This window comes from Scomber scombrus, chromosome 9 (assembly GCF_963691925.1).
Source record: "Scomber scombrus chromosome 9, fScoSco1.1, whole genome shotgun sequence".
NCBI lineage: Eukaryota > Metazoa > Chordata > Actinopteri > Scombriformes > Scombridae > Scomber > Scomber scombrus.
The window spans coordinates 7,569,356-7,590,416 of NC_084978.1; the positions used below are offsets into that span (position 1 = coordinate 7,569,356).

At 37.5% G+C, this 21,061-nt stretch overlaps 1 protein-coding gene across 1 annotated transcript in view; it reads left to right on the forward strand.

The window, feature by feature from the left end:
- The window catches only part of fstl5 (follistatin-like 5), a 135,378-nt gene extending 130,035 nt beyond the window's left edge, over positions 1-5,343 (forward strand). Inside the window, exon 16 of the mRNA XM_062425847.1 lies at positions 4,641-5,343. Within this exon, the coding sequence (XP_062281831.1) occupies positions 4,641-5,343 (703 nt within the window). The remainder of the gene's footprint in view (positions 1-4,640) is intronic.
- The last annotated feature ends 15,718 nt before the right edge of the window (positions 5,344-21,061 follow it).

The following is a 21,061-nucleotide window of genomic DNA, read 5'->3' on the forward strand; positions in this document are numbered from 1 at the left end:
GTAAAACTAAATCCTAGAACTGGTGTTACAGAGCAATATGGATAAAATCCTCTGTCACAGTGTATTTGTATATTGTGATGTCTATATGTATTGTTATATAGTAAAAAGCCTGGGAAAGAGGAGAGTCTATTTTTGAACTGGTTAAAATACCTGACCAATCCAGACATTGATGCAAAAACTGCCAAGAGATTGTATTAGTTTACATTTGAAGTACACAACATTTTTTTTAAATCTATTCATGCATATGGATGATGTTCTTATATCTGGACAGCTACTTTTTTCTTAAATTAATTCTTAGATTAATGGCTGCCTTGTGGCTCAGATTTTTTGATCTAGTACCCACACAGCCATTTATCTGCTCACAGGACAGCAGCATCGATTAGTCGATTTAGCAACATAAGCAGTGTGTGAACACCCGACATATATTCAGCAACTTCCGGGGGATTGTTTAATGACTGGGGATTTCCCTCAGCAGCAACTATAAAGTGAGCAGGAACTTCTGGGGGCTGTCAATCATTAACGCTATCGACTTACAGATAGACAATTCTGCATGTCAGCAAAAAATATGTTATTTCTTATTTTTACCCACGTCTACAGTTGCCTGCAGCTCAGGCAGTCCACACCTATTTTTCACAAATTTCTAATCATTGCACAGACTGCCTTTTGGCAAAAACAAGCTGAACGAGATGTTGATTCTATGTTTTTGTGCCGGAGGATGGGTGAACAAGAATTGCTGTACTATAGATATCATTTACAGTGCAGCATGCATTGTTCTGTTTTCTGTTCATGAGTTCTGCCCTCCAGATCTTTAAATAAACTGCAGAGCAAATGTTACTTTAGGGTTCAGACAGTCATTTCTTAAAGTGGAAATATTGACATGAAGATAAGATGATAAAATGTGAAGTAGCTTTAGTTGAACATAGCACTGTTGTGCAGAACCAGGAGGAAATCTTTACTGCATTAATCATTGGTACAAACGACAAACTGCAGCTGTCAGTTTGGCTGAGAGCAATCTGGGTCTGCCAATGAAGCAGCCCAGCTGTGTTCACATCAGAGTGAGGCCAAACAATGTCTGATTATTAATTTATCAACAGGGGGGAAAAAAACTAGCTGTTGTTGAAAATAATCTTGTCATTGCAGATTAAAAGCACCATTGACCTTTAACTCCTGCCAACATACCACAGTATGTGTGCATTACCAATTGATCTGTCACAACAGCCACAATATTGAATACAATGCATAGCAAAGCAATTTCAGCAGTGTTTGACAGGCAGCGGTAACATTGCTCCATAAATTACCAGGTCTATCTCCCAGAGGATGAAAAATGGTAAATTGCACAGTACATTTAAAAAGATGATTTTCCACTCAAATACTCACCTGCCTTGGAGCTTATTTTTTTAATACAGGTTGGATGTAATATTTCAATTCAATTCAATTTTATTTATATAGCACCAAATCACAACAAAAGCTATCTCAAGGCACTCTTCACATAGAGCAGGTCTACACTGTACTCTTTAATTTAATTTAAAGAGACCCAACATTCCCTGCTGAGCAACTCTTAGTTACAGCTGCAAGGAAAAACTCCCCTCGTCTCTACAGGACAGGCTTCTATAGGAACCTGTGAGATGACAGAGCACTAAAAACTCTGGGAAGAAGTTAAGTTAGTAAAATGTATTAATGGTACATGGATATGAACTAATAGAGAGGGGGAGGAGGAGAGAGGAGCTCAGGTTATCACAGGAAGTCCACAGGCAGTCTAGGCCAATGGCATCATAACTACAGACTTTGTCTTTGAAGATTGTTTTTTTCATTTAGTTGTGCTTGAGCTTAATATAATTATTTTTCGAGAATGATTAAAAAAAAAACAAATGTACCCTCACTGAAGTCATTTTGCTTTTTCAGTTTCCAGTAGAGATCAAATACATTTTGAAAAAGATGATAATATCTGAATAAAATATTTTTGTTGCAATTGTTTCAAGATCATGTAGCAATAGATACACTATTGTGGTTTATTATTTAAGGCACAATATCCACAAATAGTCTTGTTGACACTGACAAGTCATTAACATGGGGATCTTTGCAGTCTATCCCATCCATCCCTTAACATGCAAACACAGCATGAGCCACAACACAAAATACTACTCCAATAATATTAAAACAAGCTCACCACAGCTTATAATGCATCTTTGCTATGTAGACTTGATCATGTAAGCTTGGACAGTAACTACACACATTACATCATTTTTTTTACACTGTACACATAATCACATCGGTCTGTGTTGGCATACAGGTGACTGTTTCCAATAATACACACATTGTGTGTAAAAACTACCTTTTATGCTCAAAATTAGCTTTTTTCTGTCTGCTTGGATTTGAAAATTCAGTCCAGCCAAATTCTCTGGCCCCTCTCTAATCATGATGTATTACGCAAAACTCTGAGGTCTATTTCATATATCAGCTGCCACACCAAGTATACGGACCAGAAAATTGGGGAACTGTATCCTCAGTTTGTGCCTCTCACACAAAGCTGCTGGTAGCATAAGCAAGCCTGATAAGAGATGGCAAAGAGGTGTTATCGTACCATTTAGAGAACCGAGGTTATACAAATAACCCAAAGATTTATTCCCTGTCTGTGGAAGTAAATACAACACATGGGCCCCACTGATCATTCAGTGCTATATGCACAGCTATACAGGATTTTCAGAGCAGTAGAGTTACATACTGACACCCCCCACAGATGCATGCACACACACACACACACACACACACACACACACACACACACACACACACACACACACACACACACACACACACACACACACACACACACCGGAGAGCCTCTCATAGTAGAGCCAGTAGCTCAGTTGCAACAGAAGTACTACACAGAAACCTTGACAAAGGATATGAATGTGCTTCTAGTGAAAGTCAAAGCTCCACCGGACGGCAGCTGCTTATGGCTGGTTAGCTCTAACTACCAGCTCTACATCATTATTCATGCTACATTGAGCGGATATCAGTTGGTGTCCACTGACCCTCACCGAATCGCTGTTTAAACTTCAAGACAGATGGGACAAACTTCAAATTCATCAGATATTGTATTAGTCTAAAATGATGATCAATGTGGGGCTAAACTCAGAATTCATATGTATAGTATCCACCCAACAGTCTACATATGTCAAAAAATAGTTTAACGTTCTGTTAATTGAAGATCTTTTTTTTCTCCCCCCTCGATGATGCCCACACAAAGAGAAAAAAGATAATAATAAGATGTCTCTTTTGACTCAGTTTAGCCTCCTGGCTGGATACAGTGGACAGAGTGATCTCTAGATCAATGATTCCCCTCCACAGGGATGATAATGTGCTCCATGGCTTTCAAACAGCCATTTTGTGTTCACAGGTACAGCCAGCTTGGTGTTCAAATGGCATAAAAGATGATGAATGACGGCAAGATTGAAGTGCCTGTCAGCATCGATCAGCTGGTATTCACATTTAATTGAGGCCTGTCAGCTTCTTGCATATTCCTCTTCTACCCTCTTCAGCTGTTAAAATGTAATATGCCATTAACAGATTCTTTGGGCTTTTGTAATGAGTAGCATTTTTACTGATCAATGGCCACACATAAAACTGCTATAATTCTATCAGAGGGTGGAGTGTAGATGATGCTAGACTGCCAATATTGTCAGGGACCAGTACAGTCCAATCATTATCATCATTTTTGTTTTCAGTGATACCAGTCTAGCAGTTTCCATAATTATCCAGTACAAATCAATTTACATTTCCTCTCTCATATTAGCTTGATATGTGAATTGAGCTGATTTATTTTAAGATGTTTTATACTTGCTGCCTGATAATTCATGGACCTTGGAGACAAACGGCATCACCACAATGTACTGGCAAATCCCTTTCTTAAAATAGGAAGAAAAGTGACTTTCAGACACCATGTATGATTGAATTACATTGTTAAATTACTTTTACTTGGAATTGACTAGATGTCCTGCTGTTTTAATCATCTTAAAGGATTGGGAAGCTGCTGTAGACAGTCCTAAAATGCATTATCAGTTGTAGTTGTCACCCATTTATAATTTGGGTTTAGCATGCTCTGTTCCTCTGGATAAGGTCATAAACATGACTAAAAGTCCATAGCTATGTTAATATCAATATGCTAACATTAGCTAATTAGCACTAAACACAAAGCACAACTGAGGCTGTAAAAAGTTTTTTGACCTAATGATGGTGGTAGAGAAAAAATTCAACGGTTAATCAAAGTGATTCCAATTCATCCTGAAGGCGACATGAATATATCAACCAAGTTTTATGGCATTTTACCTAAAAGTGGTAGAGACATTTCACTCAAAACCTCAATCTAATACTGGAGGTAGAGGGAAAAAAGAGGCTCAGAGTCAGTAGGATTTATCCTCTGGGGAACTTGCATGTCTGAACAAAACTTCACTGCTGTACATCCAATAGTTGTTGAGATATTTCAGTCTGGACCAACGTAGTTTTTCAGCCAACTGACGGAGCCCTACAGCCACAGCGCTAGCACCTGTAAGAAATTTCATAATTTGCGGTTTATTCGAAGACAAAAATGTGTTATTGATTTATTCTTCTTTTTGTTTTCTCTTTTTTATTGCTAACAGATTTGGCCTCATCCTTCATCGAAATGAGCCTGTCCTCTACAAGATCGACCTGGAGACGTTGTCGTACGTTAAAAACATCAGCCTGCGGGAGTATAACTGCATTCCCAAATCTGTGGCCTACACCCACCTTGGCGGCTACTACTTTGTCAACTGCAAGCCCGACTCCACCGGTGCCTCCCAGCCCCAACTCATCTTGGACAGTGTGACTGATAGTGTGATCGGTCAGAATCGCGATGTCACTGGCACACCCTTTGTGTCTCCAGACGGCCACTACTTGGTGACTGTTGATGACGGCGATGGTCTGATGAGAATCCAGATTATCTCAGAGCACGGAGAGATCCAGGAGCCCTTCGACATCCACACCAACCTTCACCTATCTGATCTGGCCTTCCAGCGCTCCTTCACCGAGGTCCACCAGTACAACGTGTTTGGCAGTTCCGGCCGCCAAACTGATGTTCTGTTTGTGGAGCTCAGCACCGGCAAAGTCAAGATGATTAAGAGCTTGAAAGAGGCCATCAAGTCATTCGACTGGCCGTGGAGCAGTAGGAACAGGGTAATGGCTGGCAGCGGACTGTTCGGACAGTACCTCATGACCCCGTCCAGAGAATCCCTCTTCATCCTGGACGGACGGCTCAACAAGCTCAACTGTGAGATCACTGATGTCCTCAAAGGCAACGTGTTGGTGTGGGTTGGGGATTCTTAGGTCATAACTTCAAGACCCAATGAGCTTTCTTTTCCTCAAAAGGTACTGTTGCACTGAATTCTGTTGCAGATTTTTTTTATTTTGTGGGAGCGCGATAGTGAAAATCACAATTCAAAACCAAATTGACCATTTGTAAGTCATTGGATGAGAGACTGACATCCAAAAACAAAAACAAAATAAATAAATACGAATGATTTAATCAATATTATCTTAAAACCAAGTGAAGATATTATTTCCACTGAGTGGTTTATCTCCAAGACAACATAAAGTTGCTTGCTGGTTTCATTTTTCAGGAAAAATTAGTATGAATCCGCAAGTGTTCTGCAGATATGTGCAACTTTGCATTATTATTCACAATTGGTTGTATTCAACGTGTGGGAATGCTGTAGCTAATCTTCAACAAAACCAATATTTAAGAGAATTGGCAAAAGTCGATATATATATATATATATACTGCATATGTCCAGATTGAATCTTGTAATTTAAGTTTACCCATCCCAAACTTTTTCCTGTGCCTTCAAGGAAAATTCCCCTCCATCAGAGGAATTAATGTAATTATTCCCAGTGTGACTGCAGACTACACCTCTTCCTTTGACCTCTTCATTCGTGGTGAGCGTGGTTCCTACAATCTACAGCTCTCATCCATCCGTCCATCCGATGCAGCCGACTCAGTCTAATTAAAATGAGCCCTTGCTGTGATCCCATCCTGTTTGAAGTGGAGACTGAGAGACTGAGTGGTTCATTATGGTTGTGCGCTCTATAACCTTTTAATGCGAAATTATAACCAGCATTGGAAGGTTTTGAATGATTTTTTGATTTGTTTTTTTTTGTTTTTGTTTTCCTTTTCAGTCCAAAGCAGAAAAATGAAAGTCAGTGATGTTAGTAAAATCGTACCAGCTTTATACACTACACATTGTGAAACTTAATTATTTCAAATGTTCCTTAGCAATGAGTCAATAGAGCACTCGTGTGTGAAGAAAATCAATCATAATTTCAATATCCCTGAACCAAAAAAAAAAAAAGAAGAAGAAATCTTAGAATATAATAGAACAAACTATGAAAACATGCATTGTATTCTCTGTTTGACAGTGGGTTTCAAGTGAATGTTAATGTGAAGTAATGATGAGCTAGCGGAGTGGGTAGTTGTGGTGTTTTGTGTAGAGGGTGTTTGATGATAAGCTTGAAAACGAGAAACAACTTTCTCTAAATGCTCCCGCAGTAGATATATAGCTGGCAAGTCAAATGAAACCGTTTCCTAGCTGGACACATTCTATGCATTTTCACCCTAGCACTCTTTGACTCTGTGAATCACAATGGGCAACTGTATCTCAAATTTAGTATGAACTTTTGATGTGTACAGATTATATAAAGTCATCCTGTCTTTCCTGTTAAACTCTCTCTATATTTTGGTTTTATCTTAATTTGATCCCCAATTTCTACCCTCTGTCACATGTTGTTTTCCAAATTTTCTCTCTATTCATGTTCTGTACATAGCAGCTGATTGTGAGTCCATTGAATTCCCATTATTGTACAGATTAACGCAGGTTCTATTCATTTTCCGAGCAAATAATCAGCACACTCCTTTTTAAACAAACACAGCTGTCATTACAAAACATCTTGTACCAAGCACATTGTGATCACGAACACTGCTTTCATGTCCATATAGCCATGTCTTGTATGTTCCTTCATGTGGTTGTTATTTATATAGAGAAAACACGCTTGCCATTTTATCCAACAATAAAATCTATACCATGAAAAACATGTGCACTATCTGCTCTTTTTCCTCATTAAAAAAACTTTGTGTAGCTTCTTATAAACATAATGACACATTGACAAGTTTACTTTAGGAGCCAAAGCAGCCTGTTGCCAATTATCATGCAAAAAGAAAGCTACAAGAGCAAGGTCAAGACACATTTATCTTCCAGAGAAACATCTAATATAGCGCATTATTATAATTACTGTAGCAAAGAAAAGTGCAACTGTTAGACTTAAGAAAGAAAAGTATAGGCAGTGAACAACCTTATGCAAGGATGGGTGATGTTGTCTTTTTTGGTCTAATATAGTAAGATAATGATGATATTGTGAACTTTTTGGAAATTGTGACATAAAATGGACACACAGTTCAACGTATGACTTCCTGAAGGCTGAATAAAAAATATCTACCATCGATAAAAGATACAAGATTTTACTCCTCACAAAATTGATTAGTTGTTTGGTCCAGTAAATGTCAGAAAAAGGTGAAAAATGTCAATCACTGTTTCCCAAAGCCCAAGATGATGTACTCAGATAGGCGATATTGTCCCAACCAAAAGTCCACATCACAGACGACTGAAGAAACCAGAAAACATTCATATGTGGGAAGCTGGAGTCAAATTATTAAAAAAGAAAAAAATGTGTCAGCAAATAATTCAATAGTTGGCAACTCATCAGAATAAAAAGCAAAACACTCCTTATGCCGAATGGATGCTCTCAGAGAGTTATTATTACTGACAATCATTTTACTGGTCTGGTTGGACAGGGTGCAGCTAATCTTAACTGCTTTGCATATGGTGCTGTTGGTTAGTTTAGTCTGTTATAATGGTGGATCATATTTTATTCATGTGTAGAGCTGCAACTAATGGTTATTTTCATTATTGATGAAGATGTCAAATATTTTCTCAGTCAGGCGATTAGTTGTCTGGTCTATAAAATGTCAGAAAATAGTGAAAAATGTTGATTACAGTTTCCTGAGATGCAACCTAAAATATCCTCAAACTATTCACATTTAAGAAGGTGGAACCAGAGAATTTGGCATTTTTGAGACTTTAATGACTCAAAAAGGTTACAGGATGCATGTAATAGAGGAAAGTATAAATACTCATGCTAAGCACAAGTACCTTAAAATTGTGCTTGCCAAGGGTATAGTATCTACCCACATGTTTTGGCTTAACTGCAGGCTCAGCTGAGTAACAGGAAGTAGAGTATGTTTCCTGTAAACTGTGATACTCATAAAGTATATAAGGACATCTCAGAGTATTTTATGCTTATACCATTGCCTTTTATTAAATAACAAATAAGGCAGGCTTTGTTCTACTTATGTATTCTTCACCATTTGCTTGTACTCGGCATAGTTATTATATCGTGGCAGCATTATGCAGAAGAACTGTTGCTATGGTGAGCAGAAGATAAACTGGTTATTTGAGGTGTGATTTTATTATACAGAGATAATAGAAATCATGAAGCTGGTATTTGAGTCCCGGTTTTTTGTATACTTTCTGACCCAAACAAATTCCAACCATATTTCCAAAAAATCAAACAATTACCATTTTACTGAATTGATTAATCATTTCAATTATCCAGTAGAAGTATTTGCTGTTCAAATGTGAACATTTTCTGAATTTCTCTGTCTTATATCATTTTTAAATGAAGATCTTTGTGTTCTAGACAGATGGTCTGACAAAATAAGTAGTTTGACGACGTCACCTTGGCCTCTGTGATGGATGTTTTTTAGTGCTTTCTGACATTTTATGGAGAAATTGATTAACTAATGAATTGATGGTTAATTAAAAACAACTGTTAGTTGCACCCCAAACGTTTCTGGTTGGACTTAAACACAAAATGTATTAAACCGATGAGAGATGTTTTAGAGCTCTGTTTTCTACTAATTTAAAGCACATTCATCATTGACATCAGTGAAATATCATTCTTCTTTTCAGGCAAACTTTACTGCAAAAAACTTTATCAGTTATGTTTTGTACACCATATCACCACAGGCAACACTCTCAGACTGTGTGTTATTCATATTTAAAATGTATATGGCTCCAGGTTCTGTTAGGTGTTTTGGATAAAAGGATCCTCTACAGTGCATAAGGCTGCACCCTTATCTTTGAAATCCATGTGGAGAGGTACTTCCATCTGAACAACCTCTACATCAGATAAACCTTTCCACTGATAATGAAAACCTACCACATTCACCCATGTCTATGACAAAGGAAAACAGGCTCCCACATTCTCTGCTTGTTTCCTGTATTCATTATATCATTCATTTTAGGTATAAAGTAAACGTGTCTTGGGCCTGCTGCTGATTCTAAAATTCAGTCATCTTTATTATCTAATAGTAAAAACATCACTTTTAACATGATGCAAAAAAAGATAACTTGTCATTAAGATGATTAATATTCAAGCAAGTGATGGAGCATTACCAGTATATACAGCACAGTAAACAGTACTACAACTTTTCTCCATTTAAATATATAATTAAAGTGACTATATTATTATTATTTTTTTTTTATAAGAATTTATCAAATGACAATGTGTAATGTGAGAGGTGTGGCTCGTAGTGATGAGCCTACAAAAAATTATCAGTGACTCTGCAGCTCCTCTCGGCTTCACCGAGCTTTATAGCGAATTTCAGCTCATTGTTTAGTTCTTTGGCTGCAACTTCAGTGTTTTGGCTCAATCCCAGCGCTCTCACAGCGTCATTTCCAGCTGCAACAGGCAGCTGTTTTCAGCATAAAAGCTCCAAAAGCCCACAGTACATTACCTGCTCAGCACCAAACAGCAAACACACAGTTAGTGCCAGATATTTCCCTCGGGAGTTGGTAGAGATCAAAAACGGAGCTAAAGAGGAGTAAATATTGGACTTAAGCCCCGAATATTCTCCCAAGGGGATTCATACATGGACAGCTGCAGACACCACAGGCACATAGTAGTTATGTTTATACTACTTTCTTGAGTCCACTACTACCACACATATGTAGTAGATTGGTGTTTATTGATTGTAGCATTACAAGTTGAAGGTGTGTAGACTTCTGCACAGAGCTTACAGGTACACCCTCCGATGATGAACTTTATGGTGAACCCAAGCAGACCCTGGTTGACCCTGGCATACTTGCAGATGCAGGAAGTACACTTTACATTCACCAGGTGGATCAAAACATGACTCAAAATTAATGATAAAGTTCTCTATAACTGCTGAATGTTTAAATAAGCAACTGTTAAGAAATTCAACATATCAACTCAGAAGGTGATAATGAGTATTCACAACTTGTTTCCACATGGCCCAAAAAAAAATATATAGTTTTTGCAAGTTTCAGGAAAAGTGCAAGTATGAAAACATGTACTTAAAGTATTTAAAGTACTCATAATGAGATCAAGCCCTTTCAGAGATTTATATTACGTTAGTGGATTATTATTACTGATGCATTAACATAAACTGATCATGTGTTTTGTCTTATTCTGCAATCTTAACTAATAACTACAGCTGTCAGATAGGTACAGCATTTTCATATAAGATGTAATGGATTGGAGGTATAAAGAAGCATAAACTGGGCAGCAGGAGAAGCAGTGTAAAGTGTACAAATGTTACACACAGCATACAGCTGTATAAATGTGTGTACATGCAAGTCTTTGAAGGCCCATTTGTTGCTGATGACATGTGTACGGTTGAACACCAGAGATTAACAGAGCCGAAGCTTCAATCCAAAAGTGTGCAGCTTATTCTCACGATCAACATGCCCCCCCCCTGTGCTCTTGATAAACGCTCCCTAATGCATTCCTCCCCCACCAGTCCCAATTTATATTCATCTCTGAGTCACACAAGCTGGTAGTTTATATTAATATTCTTCCTTACTGAATCCCCCTCAATAAAACAGCCATGTGCATAGAAAATAGGCCCTGGCAGTTCCTTCATTATCTATTGTCAGTCCTTTATCTTCTCCCGGTCACATGGGAGGGCTTCGGACTCCTCCCAACTGCACTCCTGTGTCTCGTCTACATCAGGAGAATTTAGCACCAGACTCTGCTTCTCTCTATTATTCCGTTCATAAGGCACATACTGCAATCATGCCTCTGGCTTCTTAATCATGTTACTGGGCCTGTCAAAAGTACAACCTCTCTGCTCCATCCATACCGAGCCACCGGTGACTGATTGAGGCCACTGGTGGAGCTGCACCTTGTGCTGGTTGTAAGTCCTCATCCTGCATTCTCCTGCCTGCTCTCTTTCTCTCTCCCTCTCTGTCTGCATCCAGAATAATCAGTGTACTTCTGTGTGGCGGTAGATGGTTGCAGTTAGAAAATTGAGTTTTTCTCTGGAAATAAAAGCAAAATGGACCTGTCACAGTGGTGCAGTAAGCAAAATGTTAATATAGACTTGGTTTAATTACAATAACAAACATGTACTTTGGATGCATTACAGGCTGCCTAAATCCTGCTCTTTTTAAGTGTGATTACTTTCATTAATGATTAATTAAACATCCAATTAACTAGTAGTTTAGTTCATAAAATGCCAGAGAATAAAAAAATGACAAGGCTGAAGGTAATTCCTTCAAATTGCTTGTATTGTCTGACTGATAACACATTGCTATTTTATTTGCAGTATTCAGAACAGAACAAGACTCTACAGCTGCTCTGTGAGGTTGTACTAAATGCTGACACAAGCATGCTCATATCCTCTAGAGTGCAATGCTAATATATTCATTTTTAGCAGATATAATATTTACCAGGTTACCATCTTAGTTTAGCCTGTTGCTAACAATTGAATTAATGCAAAGTACATTTGAGGCAGATGGGAATGTCCCAGTTTTGCAGGTATTCTAAAGTATTGCACAGATAAAGAGAAAGGAAGTAATAAGGATTCATACTCAGGGAACCGCGAATGTCTGTATCAAATTTCATGGCATTCAAAGGTTGTCGGGATATAAAGAGCTGCTACAATTTATTAACGAACAGAAAATGAATCTGCAATGATTTTGTTAATATTAGCTGCCAATTTGAATAATTTTTTTACCAAAGTGGTCAACTGGGAGACACTGACATCCCTGGACCCATGCTGTTAACACGGTTAAAATGTCAGCTAAAACAGATGCTTCTCCCACTGAACATTCACTCAGCATGAAACAAATAAACACTGCCATATCGAAATAATAAAAACAATGCAATTTTATGAATGTTGCCCATTAGAGAGTTTAGAGTATTGTGAATAAAGAGTTTATCTAATCCTTTGTAAGTTTGGCTTTAAAAAGCAGCACTTTCTCACATTTGAGAAGTTAGAAACAGCAAATTTGGAAATTTGAAATGACTTAAACTTCATGTATGAAGCAAAAAAAAATCAAAACATGTGCTTCCTTCAAAGCCATTAAGGCGACAGCTTTCAATAATCAGAATTACAGAGCTGATGTTCCATGAATCTGAATGTAAAAGTGAAGAAGAATCAACAATTGATTTGATCATTTAAATCTAAGACTGTAGATGTAAGATCACACAATGTGTGTTGTTATCTTTAGGAGGCCCACTGCTCTTCTTTTATATTGGCCTACATCCAAATAAGGTAGAAGCTCAGCGTTTTGGGTTTGGGGACCCTAGTAAGTTGTCAAGAAGTCATTTACGACCTAAGACTAAACCTAAGAGGTTTTGGGGCTGCATGAGTGTAAGATGTGCATATGCATATATGTTCTGCTTTTTGGTCATCTTCTATTGGGTAAAATCATATGGCTGATATGTTTGACCAATCACAGATGATTTCTTTGTTCTCTTAGAAACTATAATTGTTAAGGCATACTATTTGCTCGTTGAGATGTATGTATGTTGTCTTCTTATTGTACAATAATATTTGTTTAATCTTCAACCCAGCAGTGTTTGTGTATTATTTCATATCTGTGGTGTTTTCAGACAATTTACACAACACTGAACATCAGCACTTCAGCCCCATGTTGTTGCGGATTCATTTTTAGTTGATCATCCATAGTAATTAATTACTCAAAGAATAATTTCAGCACTATTTTTCTCTATATTTCCTCTCTGTTTTTGTTCCTTCAACAGATGGGATTTTTAGTGGTTTTGGTCATTAAGCCAGTGTTTAGCAGTCCTTCAGGGTGTTCAGGGATCTGGGTGCCAGTCTATGCAAATAACAGAACTTTTTAAAGGTCATGTGAGTAAATCATTGCTGATCATTTTTTAACATGCTGGATGATGCAGACTATGCTACATAATGAACTTCAGATGTAGATTTTTATTGTTCTCATGTTTATATCGATTTTGAGTTGATTTTCACATGAAAAGGTTTGGGCATCTGGTGATGGCAGCTGCCCAGGATGAGTGATTTAAGATGCTGACAGCAGAAACTGCTTCTCCTTTGGTTGTCCTATTGTCCTGCTGAGCTGGCTGTCATGACACCAAGGCCAGAGGACGCCTGTGGACACTCAGCAGTGACGGGCACGCAGGCAGAGACCTGTCATCCAGACACAGCTGACTGAATCCGTTCTGATAGCACCCAGGTTGACCATGACAGGAGCCACCACCTCCGCTAAACATGCATCTTGTCTGTCCTTTTGCTGTTCAGTGTGCAGCTAAAAGGCAGCAGAGGGAAGGCTCCTCAAGGTGAAACCCATAGGTTTTCCTCAGCAGTTTTCACACCTGCCTTTCAGAATTGTGTCAGAGTATTGATTATACATTCACAAACACACCACTGTGTGGATTTGTGTATGTTATTTGATCAGACATTCACACACTTAAACTGTTATTTTGCTAAATGTAAATTGCATTACTGTAGCTATACTGTTATAGACTGATGGTTTAGTTTTAGAGAAAATGAAGACTACGAAAAGTTTGGCTTTACATGCATAGAAAAAAACGATTTATAATCCTCAAGATGAATTATCACAAAAAAAAATGTTTTGATATCTGCACAGAAACACAGGAATCAAGTTGGCACTGATGTCGAAGAACTTTAAATGAACCCCAGCCATAATACAATGTATTCTTTTATGATTTTTATATATTCATGCAAAATATCTATGACAGTCTCACAAAAGCATCCTAAATCCCCAAACCCCAATGCTGAGAAGAACTAATGGAGCAGTAATATAAAGTCGGAGCTGATTTTACTTTCATGCTTTCATGACTGTTTCATCATGTCTCAATATAACACTGTGTGTATATCTTTGGAGTTTAACCAAAGAGTTTAGAGACATTTAGGGATCACTACAACCTAAAATTAAAACTGTAATTTCCTTTTGCCTAACAACAGTCGAGACTCGTTTGAACATCGAGCCTTTGAACAGAACAATCTGTAAGTTAGTCCCTGCTGTACCACCTCAACTTTTTCCTTCTAACCATTAAAGTGGAACAGGGGTGTGGTTTTTGAGCCCTTAAAAGGCATGAAATGACCATCACATGTCTCTAAGCAAGCTCTGCAGCATCATGCAAGTACTCTATAGCTGCATGACTGCTTCCTCTGTACTTCTTTCTGTATCTCATCACTGCAGATGTTTGACTACAGCAGCTCACTGTCAGCGGTATCCGGTTATAGACATTTGTGGGAAATACGGTGGATATATTTTATATGTGTTAGAATACTACAAAGGATTTGTTTGAATGCTTTTAGGCAACCTCTTTGATGTTAAAGAAACATTTGACCTCAGAAAAACTCAGTGACCAAAGGAAATAATAAAACAAATGAATAACAATAATTAAATGGTAATAAATACATGGTAGGGGTTTAACTTATCTAAGATAGTCATTTCTGATTTCTTAAAACAGTTAATTGACATTGATCACAAAGCTTTTTATGCCGACTATGTTTAAAATGTGTCGCAGCATAGAGGTTGAGCTTGTAGTTAGCTGCTGTTGTGCAGGCTTAGGCAGCAGTACAGCGTGGGGCAGGCCTAAGCTGTGGATGAGTCTTTGTGGATGAGGCGGCTTAGTCACAAAAGGTCTTCACTGTCCATTTATCTCCCAGGTTGCATAAGGAGAACAGCTCTTTGACCACATATAACGAAGAAGTCCAACATCCTAACAGCCTAAAAGATATCAGAAAATCACAAAAAAAAATGATATGTCCTATTTAAATTCTCTTCTTTTGTGTAGAGAAATATAAACTATAAGGACTGTGTAGCTATTTTGTGTCTAAACTTCAGGTCTCCAGGTGTTTGACTGTCATTCAATACACTGCGTTTGTTAGGACTCTTGTGAGTTAAATCCCTATTATGTTGTATCTATCATTAACAGAATCCAATGTGGACTTCTTAGCATCTATAATTTATTTGGCTGACAGTCCTTGTGGTACAAAATCTTTCAGACTGCAGTAGTTTTGTGACCTTGGAGTCACAAAATTGCCAGTAGAGTGAAATGTAAGACAGTGCAGTGAACAGAGCAGCTTCATGTTCTGTTTCGCCTTCTACATTTCAATTCGGGCACCGAATACAAAAAACCTGAAATGTTCACCATTTCACAAAATACGGAGGGTTTCTCCCTCCACTAGAGCAGGAGGCCAGCTTTACATCCAGGCTCTGGCGGATCGGGCCATTGGCCAGCTGGTCGTCATTAGGAGAATTTACTTCTCGCTGCCTGACGCTGCTGAGCGGAGGACCAGATGTGATGCCCGTCTCCTGGGTTGCCAAACACAGCGTGACGCATCCTGCACCAGGGGAAACCATACTAGAGAGGAGCTCTATCACTGCCAGGAGGAAACATCACACAGCTCTCTCCAGCTTGACAGCTCTTAGCCAAAGAGCCAGCTGTTAAGAGAGGAAGTCTGAGAGCACAGAAAGGAAAAAGTCCTGTGGTTTTAGCCCGAGAGGGACTCCTCCAATATGTAAAGCTCCAAACTGAAGAGTGAGACTGCTGATCTGAATGAGGACAATCACTGGAACCCGACTGTTAATATCTACTGTATCCATCTGTCTGTACATTATCACCGGTCTTTAAGTGGCCTGGACATTTGTCAGAATTATTTCCTTCTGTTCCTGCTGAGCAAATGAAGCTGAAGAGATGTGACACTTAAACAAGAACAAGATTTCCTTGGTAGCTCATTTCCCATAATGATAAAGACACAGCAGCGTGTATTTGTCGGGCCCCTCATGAGGATGCTATGTTAGCTTCGTAGTTTTAGTATTAGGTTTATGTCTTACCCTAAAACAATATAATTTAGTTGTGATCTTGATATGAAAACATTACCCTAAAACTGTCTTCAGGATAACTAACACCATTGACTGTATATAAATATGGATAATGCATCTTCAATTTCTACTGCTATGTAAAAGTGAAGACAATATATCTTGTTTCATGGAGCTGCCATCTTGCTTGTGTGAGGTCATTTGGAGCCAGGGTCTACGCAGGAGAATCAGGCAGTGGGAGAGTTTAGGGGGCGTGTCCCATGGACCAACGTCATACTACCACCTGACAGAGGTTTGAGAGCGGCTGTTCTAGCTGTCAATTGTGACATGACACCCACCTTAAAATAACATCAAATAACTAATTAAAACAAACTTATTTGATGTGTACTTTGATTTTTTTAGTTTGAATGACGTCCCATCTGCTAACTTGGAGAGGGCAGGACTTAATACAGATACTGCAGGAGATATTTTGGCTTCACGTTTGGGGAGTTGTTATGACATCCATATTTATTTACAGTCAATGGTCAATACTTACACTTATAAATAAAAAGTTTACCAACTCCTCTTATTTTTATTAAGAAAGTTTTCAAAGAAATATTGTTTTGTCCATTTTCTGAGGGACAAGGTAAGCTATAATCTGTTGAGACACCTCTTATTGGAATTTTCTCATAAAACCAGTCATCAAAAGCATCAAGAGCCTCAGCTGGATCAAATACAGTGAGCCTTTTTTTTTATGAAATTGCATGGTTTGATGTAAACTTATTCTGGGCAAGAAGCCAGGAGGAATACAGCACTGATACTGGGCAAAACCTGAGTTGCAGAAGAAGGTATATCTCTCAGAAATGTAATAAATAAAAGGCATATTCTCTCACTGGCACACACTGTTTTTTGTTTGTTTGTTGTTGTTATTTAAATTATAAATTATGTTCTAAAATATAAATGTTCAATAATTCACCAAACGTTTGAATAACCGTAATCTTAAAGACACTCTCCAGAGATTATATGCTTTGCTTAATATGTTTAGACAAGTGTGGTAGTTTTTTTGAAAAACGATTTAATAATGTTGTTTAATCAATATTTATGTTTGAAGTGACCTTTAACATGCACCATTTCCCATAAGCGATAGATGTCATGGCTCAACAGAGGAGGTTCATCCATGAGTAAGCTGAGTGTCTGCAGTTAATTCAGACATATCTGTAATAACAGTGGGACAAAGAGGAGCCAACGCTTTACCAATGCCACAGCACAGTTTACGACTAGAAATACATAAAAATGACTTCAGAATATGGTGTTGGGGAGTGTTATGGATATGGACAAAACCGAGTTACTATGACAGAAGTACTCGTGCTTATAGTTTTCTCTTGGGAACTGAAGTTTGGTCAGTACTCACAATGTAATCGTTTAACTTTATTAAAGTCAAAAATGTTTCAAATTCTGAGAGCAAGTGTTGTATTGCAGCCAAGTTGTGTTAGAATATGGAAAGTAAACTCTAGGAAATACTTGTTAATAATTAATGTAATGTTACAAAATCAAGTTTGTACATACACCCCTGAAACTCAAGCACAACTTTCCACTTTCTGCCTTCTGCTCTAAAACTTTGCACATACATCAACCTGCACAATCAAACAGGGTTAAGGTTAGGGATGTGACGATGATGTCCTTCTAAATCCTAGTTACCTTGTTCAAGGTGCACACTTCACGCCTACACAATGGACTTATTCCTCATACCTCATGCATATTACAGAGAGCTGTGTTGTGTCTTTAAAAAACATAACTGAATAATACATTAAACTCACCAACTACCCTCAGAGTTATTCAGAGATCTAACCTGTAGCCCAGGGGGGCCAATGTGCTTCCACAGCACAGTCTACCTGACGATGACAGCCGGTAAAATAACATTAAGTTTATGAATGTCACATCAGTATAAGAAAATGCTAGTCTGATGGTACCATGATGTAACTGACAAAACATGTCATATTTAGTGCCTTGAGCTTGTACATACATAGCTTGCCTCTGTCTACCCTCTGGGATTCTGTATGCAGCTGCATCGGCTGTTATTTCAGGATGAATCAATTACTACTTCTTAATCTAAAACTTTGTTATGTTTTCTGTGCTGAAGATTTGTCACGGCAGAGATGTTGTTTCAGTTGAGCTTGTAGTACGCTGTGGTTGTGCAGCGGGGCAATGCAGGACAGGCCTGAGCTGTGCATGAGTGTTTGTAGATGACTAGGCCTAGTTTTATTTCAGACTGCTGTTAAAGGTTTTCGCTGACAGATTAGCTCACAGGATAAGGAAAACAGCCTAGGAGCAGAATGACCTGATGCGAAGTAGTTTAATGATCGGTTTGGCAATCCTGCTTGGGCAATAAACAGGGTAGCTCAGGCGTTGTTGTCTTCCTTGGATTGACATGACCAGTTATTAGTTGCAGTCTTTTGCTGGCTTATAATGATTTCTGGTCATTCATGGCTGCAGTCAGAAGACAAGGGTAGCTACTCTAATATTACTCCTTCAGTCAGGCAAGAGTAACTTACAAAGAAACTAAACAATCATCTTTAATATTAATCCTTTATCGGGCAAATAACTATATTTGGTAACTTCGGTAAGCATCCAAAATAGCCTCCCAATGCCTCTCTGTGAGGTTGTAGAACCATGTGGATTTTTTTTAACATATAGATATTTTGTTAAATGTTTTACCCTAGACTGGTGAGGGACCATATATGGTACCTTCACTGACCATTTTGAGTTTCCAAGTATTTCAATGAGTGCTCTATAAAGGGTTAAAACTATTCAAATGTTCAAAGATGGAAACAAAATGAAACTTGTGGAAAAAATCAAAATAAAATAAAATGCATTATACTGGTTTTTTTAGGTGACAAAAAAAGAAGAAAAAAGAAAATGTCTAACAAACTTGAAATAAGCCAGTTTCTGAGCTCAGAGGTGAGGAATCAGCCTGAGGAAATCCCCTGAGGCTCCTACTATCAGCCGACTGTATGCTGACTGACTGTTTTATTTACGAGTATAATGTTAAATAAACCATCCAGATATTATATATAAAAATACTTTGCTTTGATGATGACGATTGAATGATGATAGTTTTTCACATGAAAAAGTTTAATTACCTTAAAATACTTAAAATTACATATACTACTTCTGCCTCTTTGAAAATCCAGAATCTATAAATACGTAAACATTTTTTCATTTCAAAAGTTTAAAACTTCTGAACTCCAACATCACAGAAAAGTATGTGCCCTGGAGGCTTCAAGCCTCCACATTACACTCATGGAAGTTAAATAACTGCAACTAACAACTATTTTCATCACTGATTTATTTGTTGAATTTCTTTCTCAATGAATACAGTAAATCAGGCTTTTGGTGTATAAAATGTTTAAATAAAAGGAAATCAGCAAGAAATATTCGCATTTTAGAAGCTGAAGAAATATTTTTTTCTTAAGAAACGACTCAAAGGAATAAATCAATTATCAACATAGTTGGGGATTAATGTCCCGCCAATCATATAATGAAATAATTGACTAATCATTGCAGGTTTGTTTTAATCATCATTAATCTGTATTAAAGCCAAATTTCTTAGATGTTTCCAACTAACAGAAAAATATAAAAATTACTAAGAACACAGCAAATCACCACAATTGTAAAACTGGAACCAGAGTATGGCTGGCAGTTTTGCTTGAAAAATGAAAAACTATCATTAAAATGTGTATCTAATAAAAATAATAATAATAACAAAAAATTCAACCTTGGAATAGAGGTTATCTGGTTATCTGGACCGAAAGTCATGTGGTTTGCTTACTATTTTGAGATGAGGACAGTAGCTTTTTGAAAAACAATCTAATTAAATAATTGTTTACATTACAGCAGGGATTTTGACACCAATGTATGTGAATCATTCCACAGCATTAGTTAATGTTTTTTTTACTACTGGTTTTAATATGTTATTCTTTGTTCAATATTAGTATTGCTAATTTTGAGTTCAAACTATTTGATATTTTGCATTAAGTTTGGGATACTGACAGATAGATTTGTTAAATAAAAGAATTGTGTCATTGGCATATAGAGATATTCTATGCTCCCTAGCTGTATGCCCAACAGGTTTGTCTAATTTCATTTTGCCAAGGCTGCAGGGCTAATGTCTTAATCGTAATTCATAATCGTAATTTCTTTATTGTCATTTAGCATGGTATTTACAAAAAAATACACAGGCTCAAACTAAATGTTGTTTCTCACCAGCTTTGATATAAACAACACTGGTGATAAAGGACATCCCAGGTGAGTTGATCAATCTAAAATGACTGGTTTAGAAACTGTACTATATGTTGAGACAGAGGCTATTCCATTTAAGGTACTTCTTCCCATATCTAAATGTTGTCAAGATATTAAATAAATATGACCATTCTATTATATCAAAGGCCTGCAGAGAATCCAGTGATAATACTGCTGTATCTTTAGCAAACAAATTCATGAATTATGTTCACTAGAACTATTCTAATATTATGAAATCCCAGGGCTAAGGCATTACAAAGTATGTTTGTGTCTGATCTAATTACAATGATTGGTCTAAATGGTGAACACCCTGTAGAGACCTGGTTTCAAGATCAGCATTGTCATTGTAAGCCTTAAAGAGGGTGGGAGAGTTTCATTTTAAAAGCATCAGTTGTACATATGTAACAGAGTTAATTATTAATTAGTAATGTAATGTGGTAATTCCCTTAGATCCTTATCAACATCAAAACATACAGATATATGTTGCATCAGAGACCAAAGAAACATAGCTATATATAAGCTGTGATAATAATGTTTTCTTGCTCTTGTGGCATTGTAACACAGTAAAC